The sequence below is a fragment of the Apodemus sylvaticus genome, chromosome 10, assembly GCF_947179515.1.
Source record: "Apodemus sylvaticus chromosome 10, mApoSyl1.1, whole genome shotgun sequence".
Taxonomy (NCBI): domain Eukaryota; kingdom Metazoa; phylum Chordata; class Mammalia; order Rodentia; family Muridae; genus Apodemus; species Apodemus sylvaticus.
Window position 1 is genome coordinate 103314900 of NC_067481.1, and position 13911 is coordinate 103328810.

Here is a 13911-nt window from a genome sequence, read left to right on the forward strand (position 1 = left end):
CAGCAGCAGAAATGACGGGACACAACAAGGGGGAAGGCAGGAAAAGAGAGGACTCCTCAAAGTTGTCCTCTGACCTCCACACAGTCCCTGAGGCACGCATGCACCACCATGTACTCGCACACACCCACTCTAAACAAGTTGTTTCTTTAACGATCAATTGGACATCAAGGACTTTTGAGGACTGTCCTCTGTTCCCCTTCAGCAGTGCTGCCCTTGAGGCCAGGTGTTGTAGTAAATATTAATTGGGGGTTTCTACCCTATCTTAGATCATTTAGTTCCCAGATAAAAGACACAAAACCTTTACATTTATAATAAGACTTCTTTGTTTGTTTGTTTGTTTTTTTAATTTGGTTTTTTTCCCAAGACAGGGTTTCCTGTATAGCCCTGGCTGTCCTGGAACTCACTCTGTAGACCAGGCTGGCCTCGAACTCAGAAATCTGCCTGCCTCTGCCTCCCAAGTGCTGGGATTACAGGCGTGCGCCACCACCACCCGGCTATAATAAGCCTTAAAGCACTAGAGCTGTGCAGATGTCCACCCTCTATGCTATTTTGTCTACTTCTCTGTCAATAACTTCAAGATATAACTTGCCGGGTTTTGCCTGGCCCTCGTGGTCATGTGCTCACCATCCACCCATCCCACAGCAACTCTTGTGGTCCTTACCTCAGACCCCAAGCCCAGGAACTGATGAGGTGGGTTCATTCACTACCTCTCTTCCGCCCAGCTCAGGCCATAGGCATCGTTATTAACCGATCAAGGATAACTTGGGGACAAGGTTTATACAACAAAAGCTGCTATATCTGCTTACCTTAGAGCAACCAGATCTTGGGGTACAGAATTTAGCATTTGAATACAAGCAGCAGCAGACTGAAGTCTTGAACTAGATGCATGACCTTGTACCCAGCTCCCCTCTTGAAACACTCCTGAAAATGGCTGCACGTGGTACCCTGTAGTCAGATGTAAGGATGCCCCTGGGCATCCTGCAGTGTTTGAGCAGCAAAGGGTCACCAGCCAAAGCTGAGAGACTCCACTATATATAGTGGAGTATATAAATATATATACACACATATATATGATGCTACTTGGACTGGCTTTGTTTTTGTTTTGTTTTTATGCATTTTTTTGTATATTGATGCTTTATCTGCACACCAGAAAAAGGCATCACAACCTATTATAAAGTGTTCTGAGGCACCACGTGGATGTTAGAAATTTAAACTCAAGACATCTGGAAGAGCAGCCTTTGGCCTTAACCACTGAGCCATCTCTCAAGCCCTTGAATTTCTTCTCTCTCTCTCTCTCTCTCTCTCTCTCTCTCTCTCTCTCTCTCTCTCTCTCTCTCTGTGTGTGTGTGTGTGTGTGTGTGTGTGTGTGTGTGTGTGTGTTTGTGTGTAGGTCAGAGGACAACTTTTGGGGGCTTAGCTCTTTCCTTCCACTATGGGTTCAGGAATTGAACTTAGGATTTTACTCTTGAATGACAAGTGCTTTCACCTGCTGAGCGATCCTACCAATCCAAAAATTTCTTTCTAGGAGTTGGGGAGATGGCTCAGTTGCTAAAAGTATCTGTTGCTCTTACAGAGGACCAAGTTAGGTTCCTGGCACCCACATTAGATTAGGCAGACCACAACAGTCTGTAATCTCAATCTCTCTCTCTCAATCTCTCTCTCTCTCTCAATCTCTCTCTCTCAATCTCTCTCTCTCTCTCTCTCTCTCACACACACACACACACACACATACACGCCTACCACAGCTCATCCTGCTGCCTTAGGACAGGAGCATGCCTGCTTTCCTACAACTTCATTGGCCCTGGTTTTTCCATTTTGGAATCTTTGTTGTTCTTAGTGTCTAGGTGTCTAAATTTGTTCACATGCAGTGTACTAAGGTGACCTGTCAGAACAAAGCCGAGGTCTACCTGTTAAGGACTGAGGGCACCCGTTGGGACTGCTTCTCCTGGTATCTTGTCACCAAAGGTCTCATTTGCCTTCTGTATTGCAGGATCCAGATATATCAGCCAAGCCGCTGCCAAAGTTGACATTGAATTTGATTATGATGGACCACTCATGAAGACAGAAGTCCCAGGGCCTAGATCTAAGGTTAGTCAATCTCCCAGAAACAAAGACCCAGGAGGCAGGTACACAGGCTGCTTAGGAGCACTTTCAGAGCCTCTACTAGAGATGTAGTACCCAACCATTATGAAGGTTTCGAAAGTGTCTCATGTCTGCTGTCATGAGGACATTGCATGGCGTTCAGATTGCTTGTGCATTTGGGGCTAACCAGCACTTAGCTTGTTGGCCTAGTTGGAGCCATCTGTAGGCCTAAGAAGTAGCTGGCTATCACCTGGTGTAATGTATGCCTGACGTGGTTTGCCTCTGCTCCAGGGGATGCTGACCCTCCAACTTGTCACACTGGGCTCATTCTGATCTTGATCTAAGTCTATTTAGACTGAAGCTCCACACTGACTTTCGAATGCTCCCACCTGTTCTATTTGCCTAAAGCAAGTTGCATGGCTGTCTGGAGTTAAGGGCTGGAGTCAAACTCACAAGCAGCATGAGAAGTCACAGCAGAGGGCCCCAGCGTCAAAGACCTCTGACAGGCTTTCATCTTGAAGGACAACGAGAAATGTAACATAAAGAAGGCAGTCTGTACAAATGATAACAGGAAGGACAGGGGACTGACTAACTTGGGGAAGGAGAGAAGGGAGCCAGAGGTAGGCAGAGGCCATGGGGGCAGGGAATGAGGGAGAGAGACAGCGAAAGCAAGGGTACCATGATGAATTCATTACTTTGTATTCTAACCCAATAAAATCCAATAATAAGATGTGATCTTCAGGCCTGGAGCTGTTCACGCTGGGCTGGGTGGCTCACACCTGTAATCCCAGCTCTTGGGAGGCGGAAGCAGAAGAACCAGGAATTCAGGGTCATCCTCTGCTGTGTCAGGAGTTCAAGGCCAGCCTGGGACACCTGGGAGGCTCTTTCCATAAGACAAACAGGAGAAGCTGTCTCCTCGGCAAGAGTGGGGACGAACCCACAAAGATGCCTGGGACTCAGGCTCCAGAGACCAGAATCAGAGTGCAGACTTGTTTATTATATAAGCATATATATAACTTTTTAACCAATTAGGGTATGTTTATGTATTCAAGGGCAAATGGGGTCCAATCCATGTTGTTTAGCCGAATCTGACTCCCTGTCCATGAGCCTGTAGGGGAAGAGTCCAATCCCCCAGGGAGATTTCTATGAAGACAGGGGAAGCAGCCACCGACTTGGGTCCTTTGTGTTGTCGCACCGGTATGCTGGGGCCATGTCAGACCACATCCTGTGTACAGTGGGTCAGGACCCTTCAAGGAGTGGGAGGAGCTTGTGGTGCCCTGCCCTCCTGCCCACTTCCTCCTCCACCAGGTTTATCTCCACATCCACCCCGCCCCCCCAGCATCTGTTTCATGAGTTCAGAAATATTTGTCTTATTCTAAGTGTTTATATTTCTTTTGGATGTTTTTTGTCAAACAGAAGGAGAGTGCTTTCTCAGGCATATTTCCGTTGGGGTGGATTCTAATTTAATGGAGAAACGCCTAGAATAACTTTTCATATTTTTGTTGTTAATATTATTTTATATTTTTGTGTGGGAATGTGTAATGTCAGAATGCTAATTGCTGAAGACTTCTTTATGCTGAATTATTTTGGAGGCTGAAAACTTGTTAATATCAAGCAACTAGCTTTCTCTTCCTAATTTGTGTTTGAAACTAGGAAAAGTGAATTTTAATCAGAAGTGGTTCTTTGTTGAGAAAATTAATATTGTCAGTTGATTTTTACCCCCAGCTCCTGATAAGGAAGTTATATTTTTTCTTTTCGTTCTTCCCAAGTGCTGGAGATCAAAGTTCAAATTCAGGGCTTCACCCACACTTGAAACATGCTTTACCACTGAGTTTTGAATTAATAATTTTATGTGGATATAAGTCTACGTACCATGTACATGTCGTGTCTGTGGTGACTGGAGACGGTGATTGCATCCCCTGGAGCTAGAGTTACACACAGTTCTGAGCTGCCACATGGATTCTGGGATTGAACCTCATTCAGTGCTCTTAACTTCTGAGCTATCACTCCAGCCTGACTAAGCTATTTTAAAATGAGAACAGGGGATGGAGAGGTGGCTCTGGCTGCTCTTCCAGAGGTCCTGAGTTCAAATCTCAGCAACCACATGGTGGCTCATAGGTGACTATAAGAGGGTCTGATGCCCTCTTCTGGCCTACGGATATTCATGCATAAGAGCAGAGCACTCAAACATCAAATAACATATATATATATATAACATATATGTGTATAAATAGTATAATTATATAATGTATGTATGTGTGTATATATAGAGAGAGAGATGTGAGAACATGGGTTGGCACATGGCTGATAAAGGCATTCGCCACAAAGCCCGATGACCTGGGATTGAGTCTCAGGAACCCATATGGTGGAAGGAAAGAGCTAACTCTTGCAAATTGTCCTCTGATCTTAACATGTGTAGTATGGTGGCTACATACCCACCCACAAACAAAATAAAATAAATAAAAATGAAAAGTAAAACTAGAGCTCGTGGTGTAGCCCAATGTAGAGCACTAGCCCAGAATAAGTAAGACCCTGAGTTCTAGCTGCAGCAGCACCAAAAGAAAGAAGAGAAGAAAAGAAAAGAAAAGAGAACCCTTTATTTTTGGATATTAAATGCCTTCAGCATAAGTTTTTTGTTATGTATGAACTTCCAGAGTGGGTGTGGTGCAACAACGCCCTTAAACCCAGAACTCTAAAGTCGAGGCAGCTTATCTTTGTAAGTTCAAGGACAGTGCAGCCTACTTACTGAGCTCTAGGGCAGCTGGAATGACACAATTAGACCCTACCTCTAAAAGAATAAAATAAATTACATTTCATTTTGAAATATATTAAAATCTGAATCTTTATGTATCTACTATAATTGCCCCCTACTGTGCTGTGCAAGAGATTTTTCCAGTTATGTTAAGTAATTTAAAAATATTTACTTAGTACAATATTGACTAATAGTCTGTCGAGTTCTTGGCATCAGAGTGGTAAGACAGGGGAGGTATTTGAGCTTTGGCCGGACTGCGCCACCTGTGACTGACGTCTTTGTTCTCGCCTGCAGGAGCTAATGAAACAGCTGAACACAATCCAGGTAAGTGGGCGCAAGGCGATTCCTTTTCTCTTCCTTTTAAAAAATGGTTTTATTTACATGTGCCATGTCTGTCACATTTGTGAATGAGCATATGTGTAGTTGCCCGTGGAGGCCAGAAGAGGGAGACAGATTCCCCCTGAGCTGGAGTTGTGGGCGGATGTGAGCCATTTCCCATGGGGACTCAGAACAGCTCTGAACCACTGAGCCATCTCTCCAGGCACGTTTTTATTTCTTAATTTCTATTCACTTCTAGTTTTGTTAGTGGCTTCTCTGAGGCTTACCACATTTTCTTTAACTTGTCAGAACTTGCTTCCGAGGTTCTTCTCAACCTTCCTGTGATAAACAAACCAGACATAAAATTTCACAAAATACAAGACCGTGGCTTCAGGAACCAATGTAAAGCAAACTGCCTCTGTCATTTCTCCCAGAGAAAAGCATGGAAGCTGGTCGGCAGCACCCAGATTCCCACTTGGTATAGGACGAACAGGATACAGAACAGTGTGTTTCCATAGTTTGAGTTTATTCCTACGAATCTGGGGAATAGTAGCCAGCCTGAACCAGTTTCCTCTTTCCCAAGAATGCAGAGGCCGTGCACTTTTTCTGCAACTATGAAGAGAGCCGAGGCAACTACCTCGTGGACGTGGACGGCAACCGCATGCTGGACCTGTATTCTCAGATCTCCTCTGTGCCCATAGGTAAGAGTTGGACCCCTCGATCCTTCTCTGTTATGGCCATCAGACTTCAGATGTCTGTCTCCAGTGTTTTACCAGCCTCTCCTACAAGGGTATGCGGATGGACAAGTAATAGTGGAGAGAGCATGATTAGACATTGTCATTGCTAGGAGTTTAATTTTAAGTATGTGGGTGTTTTGCTCCCATGGATGCCTGTGTACCACCTGTGTGCAGTACCTGCAGAGGCCTGAAGAGGGCATTTCATCCCCTGAGACCCAAATTACAGATGGTTGTGAGCTGCCATCTGGATGCTGGAAATAAACCCAGAGGCCTCTAGAAGAGTAGCCAGTGCACTTAACTGCTGAGCCAATTTTCCACTCCCAAGACACTGTTCATTTATGTTGTTTTTTTTTTAAGATTTATTTTTAATTCGTATATGTGTACATGTACACACATGTATGTGAGTGTAGGTGCCCATGAATTCCTGGAGATGAAGCCTCAGATGTGAACTGCCTAATATCGGTGTTGAAAACTGAACTTGGATCTTTTTTGCAAGAGCAGAAAGTACTCATAACCACTGAGCCCCAGTCCTTTAGAGACTGTTTGAAACGATAAAGATTCTTTCCAGGTTTGGCAGACAGATTGTGATGCAATCGATTTCAGGTGATCAGATCCTTTAATGACTCCAGCACGGGAGGTGAGGGAAGCTAGTGTATGAAAGCCAGCAGCAACTCACAGGGCGGAAGAAATCCTTACACTTATAGACGTTAGGGGTATCACTGAGCTTAAGAAGGAAATGACCTCTGAGTTTAGCAGGTGAGTGAAGGAACTCTAGATTGCACATAATACTGTCTGCTTTCCCCCACCAGCCTTGGCTGCTAGATGCTGGGTTGCTAAGGCACTCAGTAGGTGCAGCCTTTCTGAGACCTAACACATAGTGGGGCCTTCTCTCCTTTTTGCCTCCAAACTCCTTTCCCTATCTTGCAGCTAGGTGAAGGCTTGAAGAGATAAACTTGCAGAACAATAGCCCAGTGGAGTTGTCTAGGTTGGGTTTCCTAGCGGAGCCTGAGGTGAGGGTTCTTGAGTAGTGTATGGAGGGAACACCCTCAGTTGAAAGGGAAGGCTGGGAAACAAGAGATCAAAAGGACTCTGCTAGAACGACAGCCTGCTCTCACAGGGGGCTCTTCATGTCAGATTGACGCGGACCACTGGTCTTTTTGCACCCCCACCCCCAACCGCCACCCCAAGCTAGCTGCTCATTGCCTGCCCGCCACCAGGAGGAAGCCCAGCAAATGGACCTTCCATGCATGGAAGGCAATTTCCAGAGGAGGAGGCAGCGGAAGCCATTACCAGCCAACACAGATAGCTGCTGGAAATGGGATGATCTGCCCAGAAAGCATGGCTCGGTGGATGTTAGCAGCCCCTGCCTCACCTCGGCTCACCGCCCAGCCACACAGAGTGTGACCCAGACAATGGGACAGACAGGGTTAATTTGGAAATGAGGTAGCTGTTATTTGCAGCTTGGACTGTTATTGTCTCTTGAATTGATAGATGTCCAGCTGTGCCCAGTGGCCTGTGGGCTGTGCCTGTCCCTTCGCAGATAATACTGCTTGTCTTCTAAAGAGAAGACAGGCATGGGGGGGGGGGGGCTGGTTGTGTGCTGTGTGTTGGCAGCTCTCCACCCCCACCTCCTGGTACCTGAGATGTCCTCTAAACACCCAGCCTTGGGTGCCCATTCCTCTTCTACCTCCCCAGCATCTGTCCTCGGACCTACTCATGTCCTATTGAGATAAGAACAGACAGCAGCCATGGATCTTCCTTCAGGGGTATCTCAGCCTCTGAAGGCACCAAGGATTTCAAGATGTACAAACCCTTTCTCCCCTTGGTTTTTATTTGTTGTTGTTTGCATATGTGTGTGTGCGCGTGTGCGTGTGCGTGTGCGTGTGCGTGTGTGTGTGTGTGTGTGTGTGTTGCTTGTATACTGTCAAGGGCATGTACTACCAACCTGGCTTCCAGATTTTAAGCTCATACTCCCTGAGAATTTACCAGATGCCTGGCTGTTGCCAAGGTCTTCACACATTAATAAATGGCCATGACATCCCTATTACAGGGTCTTAAGCTATTACCTCCAACTGACCTCGCTTCAGATTCCAAGAGGTCACAGGATCTGCCTGGTGGTTCAGAGTCTGAGGTCCTGTCAAGACATGGACCAGTGAGTCTTGGTTTTGTTCCTACTTTTGTTCCTACTGAGCAGTGTTGCAGACAACTGCCTTGCTTTCAGAGGTCTTACCACTCAAAGCAGGGTTTCCAGTTCCCTAATCGGTGTTCTGTTTTTCATCTCTCTCCTTCAGGAGCCAGTGAGTCAGGCTGCCTCTGCAGTTTAATGAGCTTTAGTAGGACCAGGCTTATCTACTGAGGCAGAAAAGTCATAAACACCCAGGCAGGATGATAAGCCAAAACTCTGGCCAGAAAACGTTTGGAAAAACCCAGAGAATGTTCTGTCCTTGAATGATGAGCAGTGTCTAGTCCTGGGCCTTAGAAGCCTTGCATGGCCTAGGGAAGAGACCAGAATATGTTCAATTCTCTCCCCATGGTCTTCTGCTTCAGTCTCCACAATGTACCCTCCCGAGCTGGCAGGGTGAAACCGCAAAGATTTCCCTTCTCTTCAAATCTTTTTTACCCTCAGGACAAAGTCTCCCCTAGGTGATGCTTGGTGATTAATACTTGTCTAAACCTAATGGTCTTGGAGGGAGAAGAACAGGCCTGGGGCCCAGCGCCTCAGGCAGACAACAGAAACATTGTTTCCAGTGCACTCAGCCTGGAGCCTCAGCCACACAATGTCTCCTTTCAAAGTAACGATCTTTCAGTTAAAAAGCATCTGCCTTCCTCACGGGAAGCTGCTAAGACAAAATACTGGAGACTGAGTAGCTCATAAAGAACAAAAGTTTCTCCCAATTTTCAAAGCTGGGAGTGCAAGATCCAGGCCCCTGAAGAGTGCTTTCTTTCTAGAACAAGTGTCCTCCACAGTGTCCTCACAATCTGGGAGGCTGAAAACCCCCTCAGGGGTCTTTATAAAGGCACTAACTCCCTTCACCAGGATTCCACTCTCGTGACCTAATCACCTTTTAAAGATCTGGGAGAGGCTGCAAACAAGGTCTGCATACTATCACCTCAGGGGTGAGGATCTCAACAGAGGAGCTGCAGTTATGTGTAGTAAAACCTTCCTGCTCTAAGCTCCTCTTACTGTTCTTTCCTCATACAGCTTGTAAACTTGTGTTCTTGCCCACATCACTGGCTTACTGTGCTATTAACTCATTCAATTACACTGTATTGAGCAGAGTGAGCCTTGGTGATGTGGTGTGGGCAAAGGTGTCTCACGCTGGTCTCTAACACCAGTGCCTGGACACATACTCCAGACACCAGTGCCTAGTCTTCCTCTGGCCTTTCTGCCAGAGCTATGTCCATTTCTGTCCCTATTACTGTCTTAAAACACCCTGACAGGGCTGGAGAGATGGCTCAGCGCTTAAGAGCACCAACTGCTCTTCCAAAGGTCCTGAGTTCAATTCCCAGCAGCTGCATGATGGCTCACAACCATCTGTAATGAGATCTGCTTCTCTCTTATGGATAGCTACAGTGTACTTACATATAATAATAAATAAATAAATAAACAAATCTTAAAAAAAAAAAAGAAAAAGAAAAAAACACCCTGACAAAAGCAATTTAAGAGAGAAAAGGTTTATTCTGGCTCACAGTTTAAAGGTACAGTCCATCAAGTCAGGGGAAAAGTGGTGTTGGGACAGTAAAATGTTGAGTCACACTGTATCCACAGACAAACATAAAGTAATGAATGCTGGTGCTCAGCACATTCATTCTATCTATCTGCCATCTATCAATCAATTTATCTATCCTCTATCTATCTATCCATCGTGGAGACAGGTCTCATTGTGCATTCCTGGATGGCCTAGAATTCAGTATATGCCACCCACTTTTGGAATGAGTCTACCTACCTCAGTTAACCTAATCAAGAAAATCCTGCCAAGGCTTTTCTGGGCAGGATTTCCAAGGTAAATTCTCAGTTGATTCTAAATGCTATCAAGTTGACAGTCGATATAAACTATGACAATGGGACTAGCAATAATGAATAGAAAGCTCCCTGTACATGGCAGATATTCAATAAATTGTCATAAAAGAGGGGAGGGTGGTTCTATGCAGACTTACAGGGTCCAAAGCCTGCCTTGGCATAAAGGAGACTGGGATGTGCTCTAATTTCTCAGTCATACTTTTTTTTTCTTGGTGTAGAGTGGGGAGGATCTCATGGAGCCCAGGCTGACCTCAAATTCACTATAGCGCAAACTGGGAATTCCTGACTCCCCTGCCTCCATTTCCAGAGTGCTGGGGTTATAGATGCACACTACCACACCCAGCTGCATCTCCTGATTTCCTCTGTATCAGCAGACTAGCCATGCCTGACCCCACAGGGCTTCTGGCAGAATGAGGAAGGATTATCAGGATCAAAATTAGCTTGGAGCCAGACACAGAGCTGATGCTCAGAAAATGGGAATTGGAATGAACTACAGCATCACTCATTTCGTTTTGTTTTCTGCAGAGTCTTGCTGTGTACCTCAAGCTGACTTAGAACTCTTTATGTAGTCTAGGCTGGCCTCAAAAATCACAATTCTCCTGCCTCAACCTCTTACGATGCCTGCTGGCTTTTTAAAAATTATCATCATACTTTATGTGTATGTCCTCATGTACACATGTACCATGCTGTGCACATGGAGATCAGAGGAAAACTGGGGAGTCAACGCTCTACTGTATGGGTCCGAGGTATTGAACCCAGGTCATCAGGCATGTGGCAAATATTTTTACCTGCTCATCCACCTATCTGACATGTATGTGTGTGTGTGTTTATATGTGTTATATATATGTATATTTATATATGTTATATGTGTGTGTTTTAGAAATTTATAGGTAGGGCTAAGTTTCTGTGAACATTTTCTAAGGCTACTGAATCGGATCAAGCTATAGTTTACATACTTTTATTCATTCACAGAGCAGCAGGCACCCAGTGTTCAGGAGGCACCTGCTGGAGAGGAAATGTTAGTAATGGTGCCGTTTAGTACACTTTTCTTACTCAGTTTTGGGTCATTCATTGCAAGTGAATAGAAATACTGTTCACAACCCGGCAATGGTGGCGCACACCTTTAATCCCAGCACATAGGAGGCAGAGGCAGGCAGATTTCTCAGTTCGAGGCCAGCCTGGTCTACAGAGTGAGTTCCAGGACAGCCAGGGCTACACAGAGAAACCCTGTCTCAGAAAAAAAGAAAAAAGAAAGAAATACTGTTCACTTTTTGTTTGTTTATGAGAGTTTGTTTGTGTTTTTGTTTTGTTTTTTTATTTCTTTTTTCAAGACAAGATTTCTCTGTGTAGCCCTAGCTGTCCTGGAACTCCCTCTGTAGACCAGGCTGGCTTGAACAGAGATCCGACTGCCTGTCTTCCAGGTGTTGGAAGTAAAGGCGGGCACCACCACCCCAACCACCACCCCAATACACACAGAGTTGTTTTTATAATATTGCATATGCACACAAGTGCAGTGGGAGTCCATCGGCATGGTAACACTGCAAGGAGTTCATGTGCACTTCAATCACAGTTGATGGATGTAAGATGCTTTCAAATCTGGAGATACTGAGTTTCTATTAACACTATAGAAAGGATAACTTTATAGGAGAACTATTACTGAGTCCCAGGATATCCTGAGCCAAGGTGTGTGACATCAGCTACAGTGGGACCTTGAAACATGCATGTGTATATGTGAAGGCAGGATGTGGCATGTGACACAGCGGTCACTTTCCAGGTGATGTCCTTTGGTCCTTGAGAAAACATTTATTGGGCTCAACCTCAGCCTGTAGACGCTGGGAAATGAGGAAGACCACACACACAGTCCGCAGTATTGACCTCTTGATGCTGGCACTGTCCTTGCCGTTTATGGTAATGGTATGGCCTTGGAATTTATGATTGTCTGGTCTAGCAGATCTCAAACTCAAACAAACATCTGAGCGTCCCCAGGGAACTTGAAGCTCTCCAGGCTGCACTGAGAGAGACTTCTAGTCAGGGGTCAGAGCCTTTGACACATACAGAACACTTCAGAGACAGAAGCCAAGGGGCGGAGAGAGAAGTAGTTCAGAGGGAAATCTCAGATGCAGGAGCACCCTCTAACCCTGCTGTACCTTCCTCTCCCCAGGTTACAACCATCCAGCTCTGGCGAAACTCATCCAACAGCCTCAGAACGCGGTATGTCTCCCTGACAGGAGGACTAAGGACAGAGTGTGCTCAAGGCCAGACCTGATAGGCGTGTTTCATACTCAGCACTTGGGTGTTTGCTGAGCTTGTGCCCCGTTCAGGCCTTGGAGAAGTGTTGGTGACTTTTCTTCAACTTGACATAAACTAAGTCACCTGGGAAAAGGAGCCCCTCCATGGAGAACATGCCTCCCATCAGACGGTTCTGTGGGTGTGTCTGTGAAATGTTTCCTTTGATTAGCGATAGATGTGGGAGGGCCGTGCCGCCCTTGGCAGCATTCCTGGGTTGTTTAAGAAAGCAAACTGAGGGGCTAGAGCGGCGGCTTAATAGCATCTTGTTAAAAGCACGTGTTGCTCTTGCAGAGGAGCTGGATTGGGTTTCCAGCATCCACATGGCGGGTCACCACTATCTGTAACTCCAGTTCCAGGGGATCCAATACTTCTTCTGACCTCTGCAGGCTCCTGTATGCATGTGGTACACATACTCAGGCACACCCATAAAATGAGATAAATCTTATTGGAAAAAAAAAATCTGAGCAAGTCATGGGCAACATGCCGGTGATAGGCACTCCTCCATGGCCTCTGCTTCAGTTCTGCCTCCAGGTTCCTGCCTTGAGCTCCTGCCCTGGCTTCTCTCAGTGATGGAGTGTAACGTGAAAGCCAAATAAGCCTTTCTCCCGCAAAGCTGTTTTAGTTGTGGTATTTATCACAGTGGCAGAACGTAACTATGACCACACAGAAACTCAACATAGCCATTCCCGTGGACACAGTTACTTAACTCCATACATCAGGGGAGAACTGTAACCACATCGAGGATACAGAACAAAAGATACAGTATAGGCATAAGACAACGGCAATGGTTAACATACATGAACAATGTAGTATATGCCAAGTCTTGTGTTCTGTGTTTGTATTTGCATATTTGAGTGTGCTGTGTGTATGCATCACTCTTAGAGGCCAGCAGAGGGCGTCCGTCCCCAGGGAACAAGAGTTACAGGCTCCTGTGGGTACCCCGATGTGGGTGCTGGGACCCAAGCCCAGGTCTTCTCCAAGAGCAGCTCTTCACCCTGAGTCTTCTCTATAGACCTTCATTTTAAATGTACTTCTATCAAGCTTTAGTATGTGTGTATATTATATGTTGAGCCTACTCCCCCCATAACCACCTATATGGCATATACATTATAACTATAACATTCTAGGATTCAAGAATGTTTAACAGCTAAAGAAACTGGAGAGCAGAAAGATTATATATCTGCCTGTATTGGTTGTTTCATTTGCTATAACAGAGTAGCTTAAGGGAAAGGGGGGTTATTTTGGCTCCTCACTTGAGGGTACGCCATCATGGGGTATTTGTGGTGGGGGGCGGGGGAGGTAGGCGCAGTGGGAAAACAAGAGTAGCTCCCTACAGCACGCCTGCATTCAGGGGGCAGAGCAATAAGAATCACAGCTTAGTTCACTAGCTCTGTTTTATTCAGACCAGAACGCCAGGCCAGCCCGTGGGGTGGTACCACACACACACTTAGGGTGGGTCCTCCCAGGGCAATGCAGTCTAGAAAGTTCCTCACAGACATTCTTAGGGGTGACTCTATCAACCATCATGCCATCTGAGGTCGGGTAGGCTAGCAGAGGTGCTTGGAACAAATCCAAAGAACCGAGTTCATCTGTGACGGGGCAGTCAGAGGTCAGGAGAAACCTCCCAGGGAAGTGACTTTAAACAGAGATCTGAAGGAGGAGAGGCTGGGAGGTGACAGGCCAATGAAAGTGAGACATGCTTGAAGAATAAA

At 45.8% G+C, this 13911-nt stretch overlaps 1 protein-coding gene across 3 annotated transcripts in view; it reads left to right on the plus strand.

The window, feature by feature from the left end:
• The window catches only part of Abat (4-aminobutyrate aminotransferase), a 94751-nt gene that overhangs the window by 51696 nt on the left and 29144 nt on the right, over positions 1-13911 (plus strand). Inside the window, exons 3-6 of one of the 3 annotated variants that reach the window (XM_052194880.1) lie at positions 1991-2088; positions 5129-5158; positions 5736-5853; positions 12072-12121. In XM_052194880.1, the coding sequence (XP_052050840.1) occupies positions 1991-2088; positions 5129-5158; positions 5736-5853; positions 12072-12121 (296 nt within the window). Of the gene's footprint in view, positions 1-1990; positions 2089-4809; positions 5055-5128; positions 5159-5335; positions 5631-5735; positions 5854-12071; positions 12122-13911 lie in introns of those variants that run through there. The other 2 variants (XM_052194882.1, XM_052194881.1) reach the window with 2 other exon arrangements.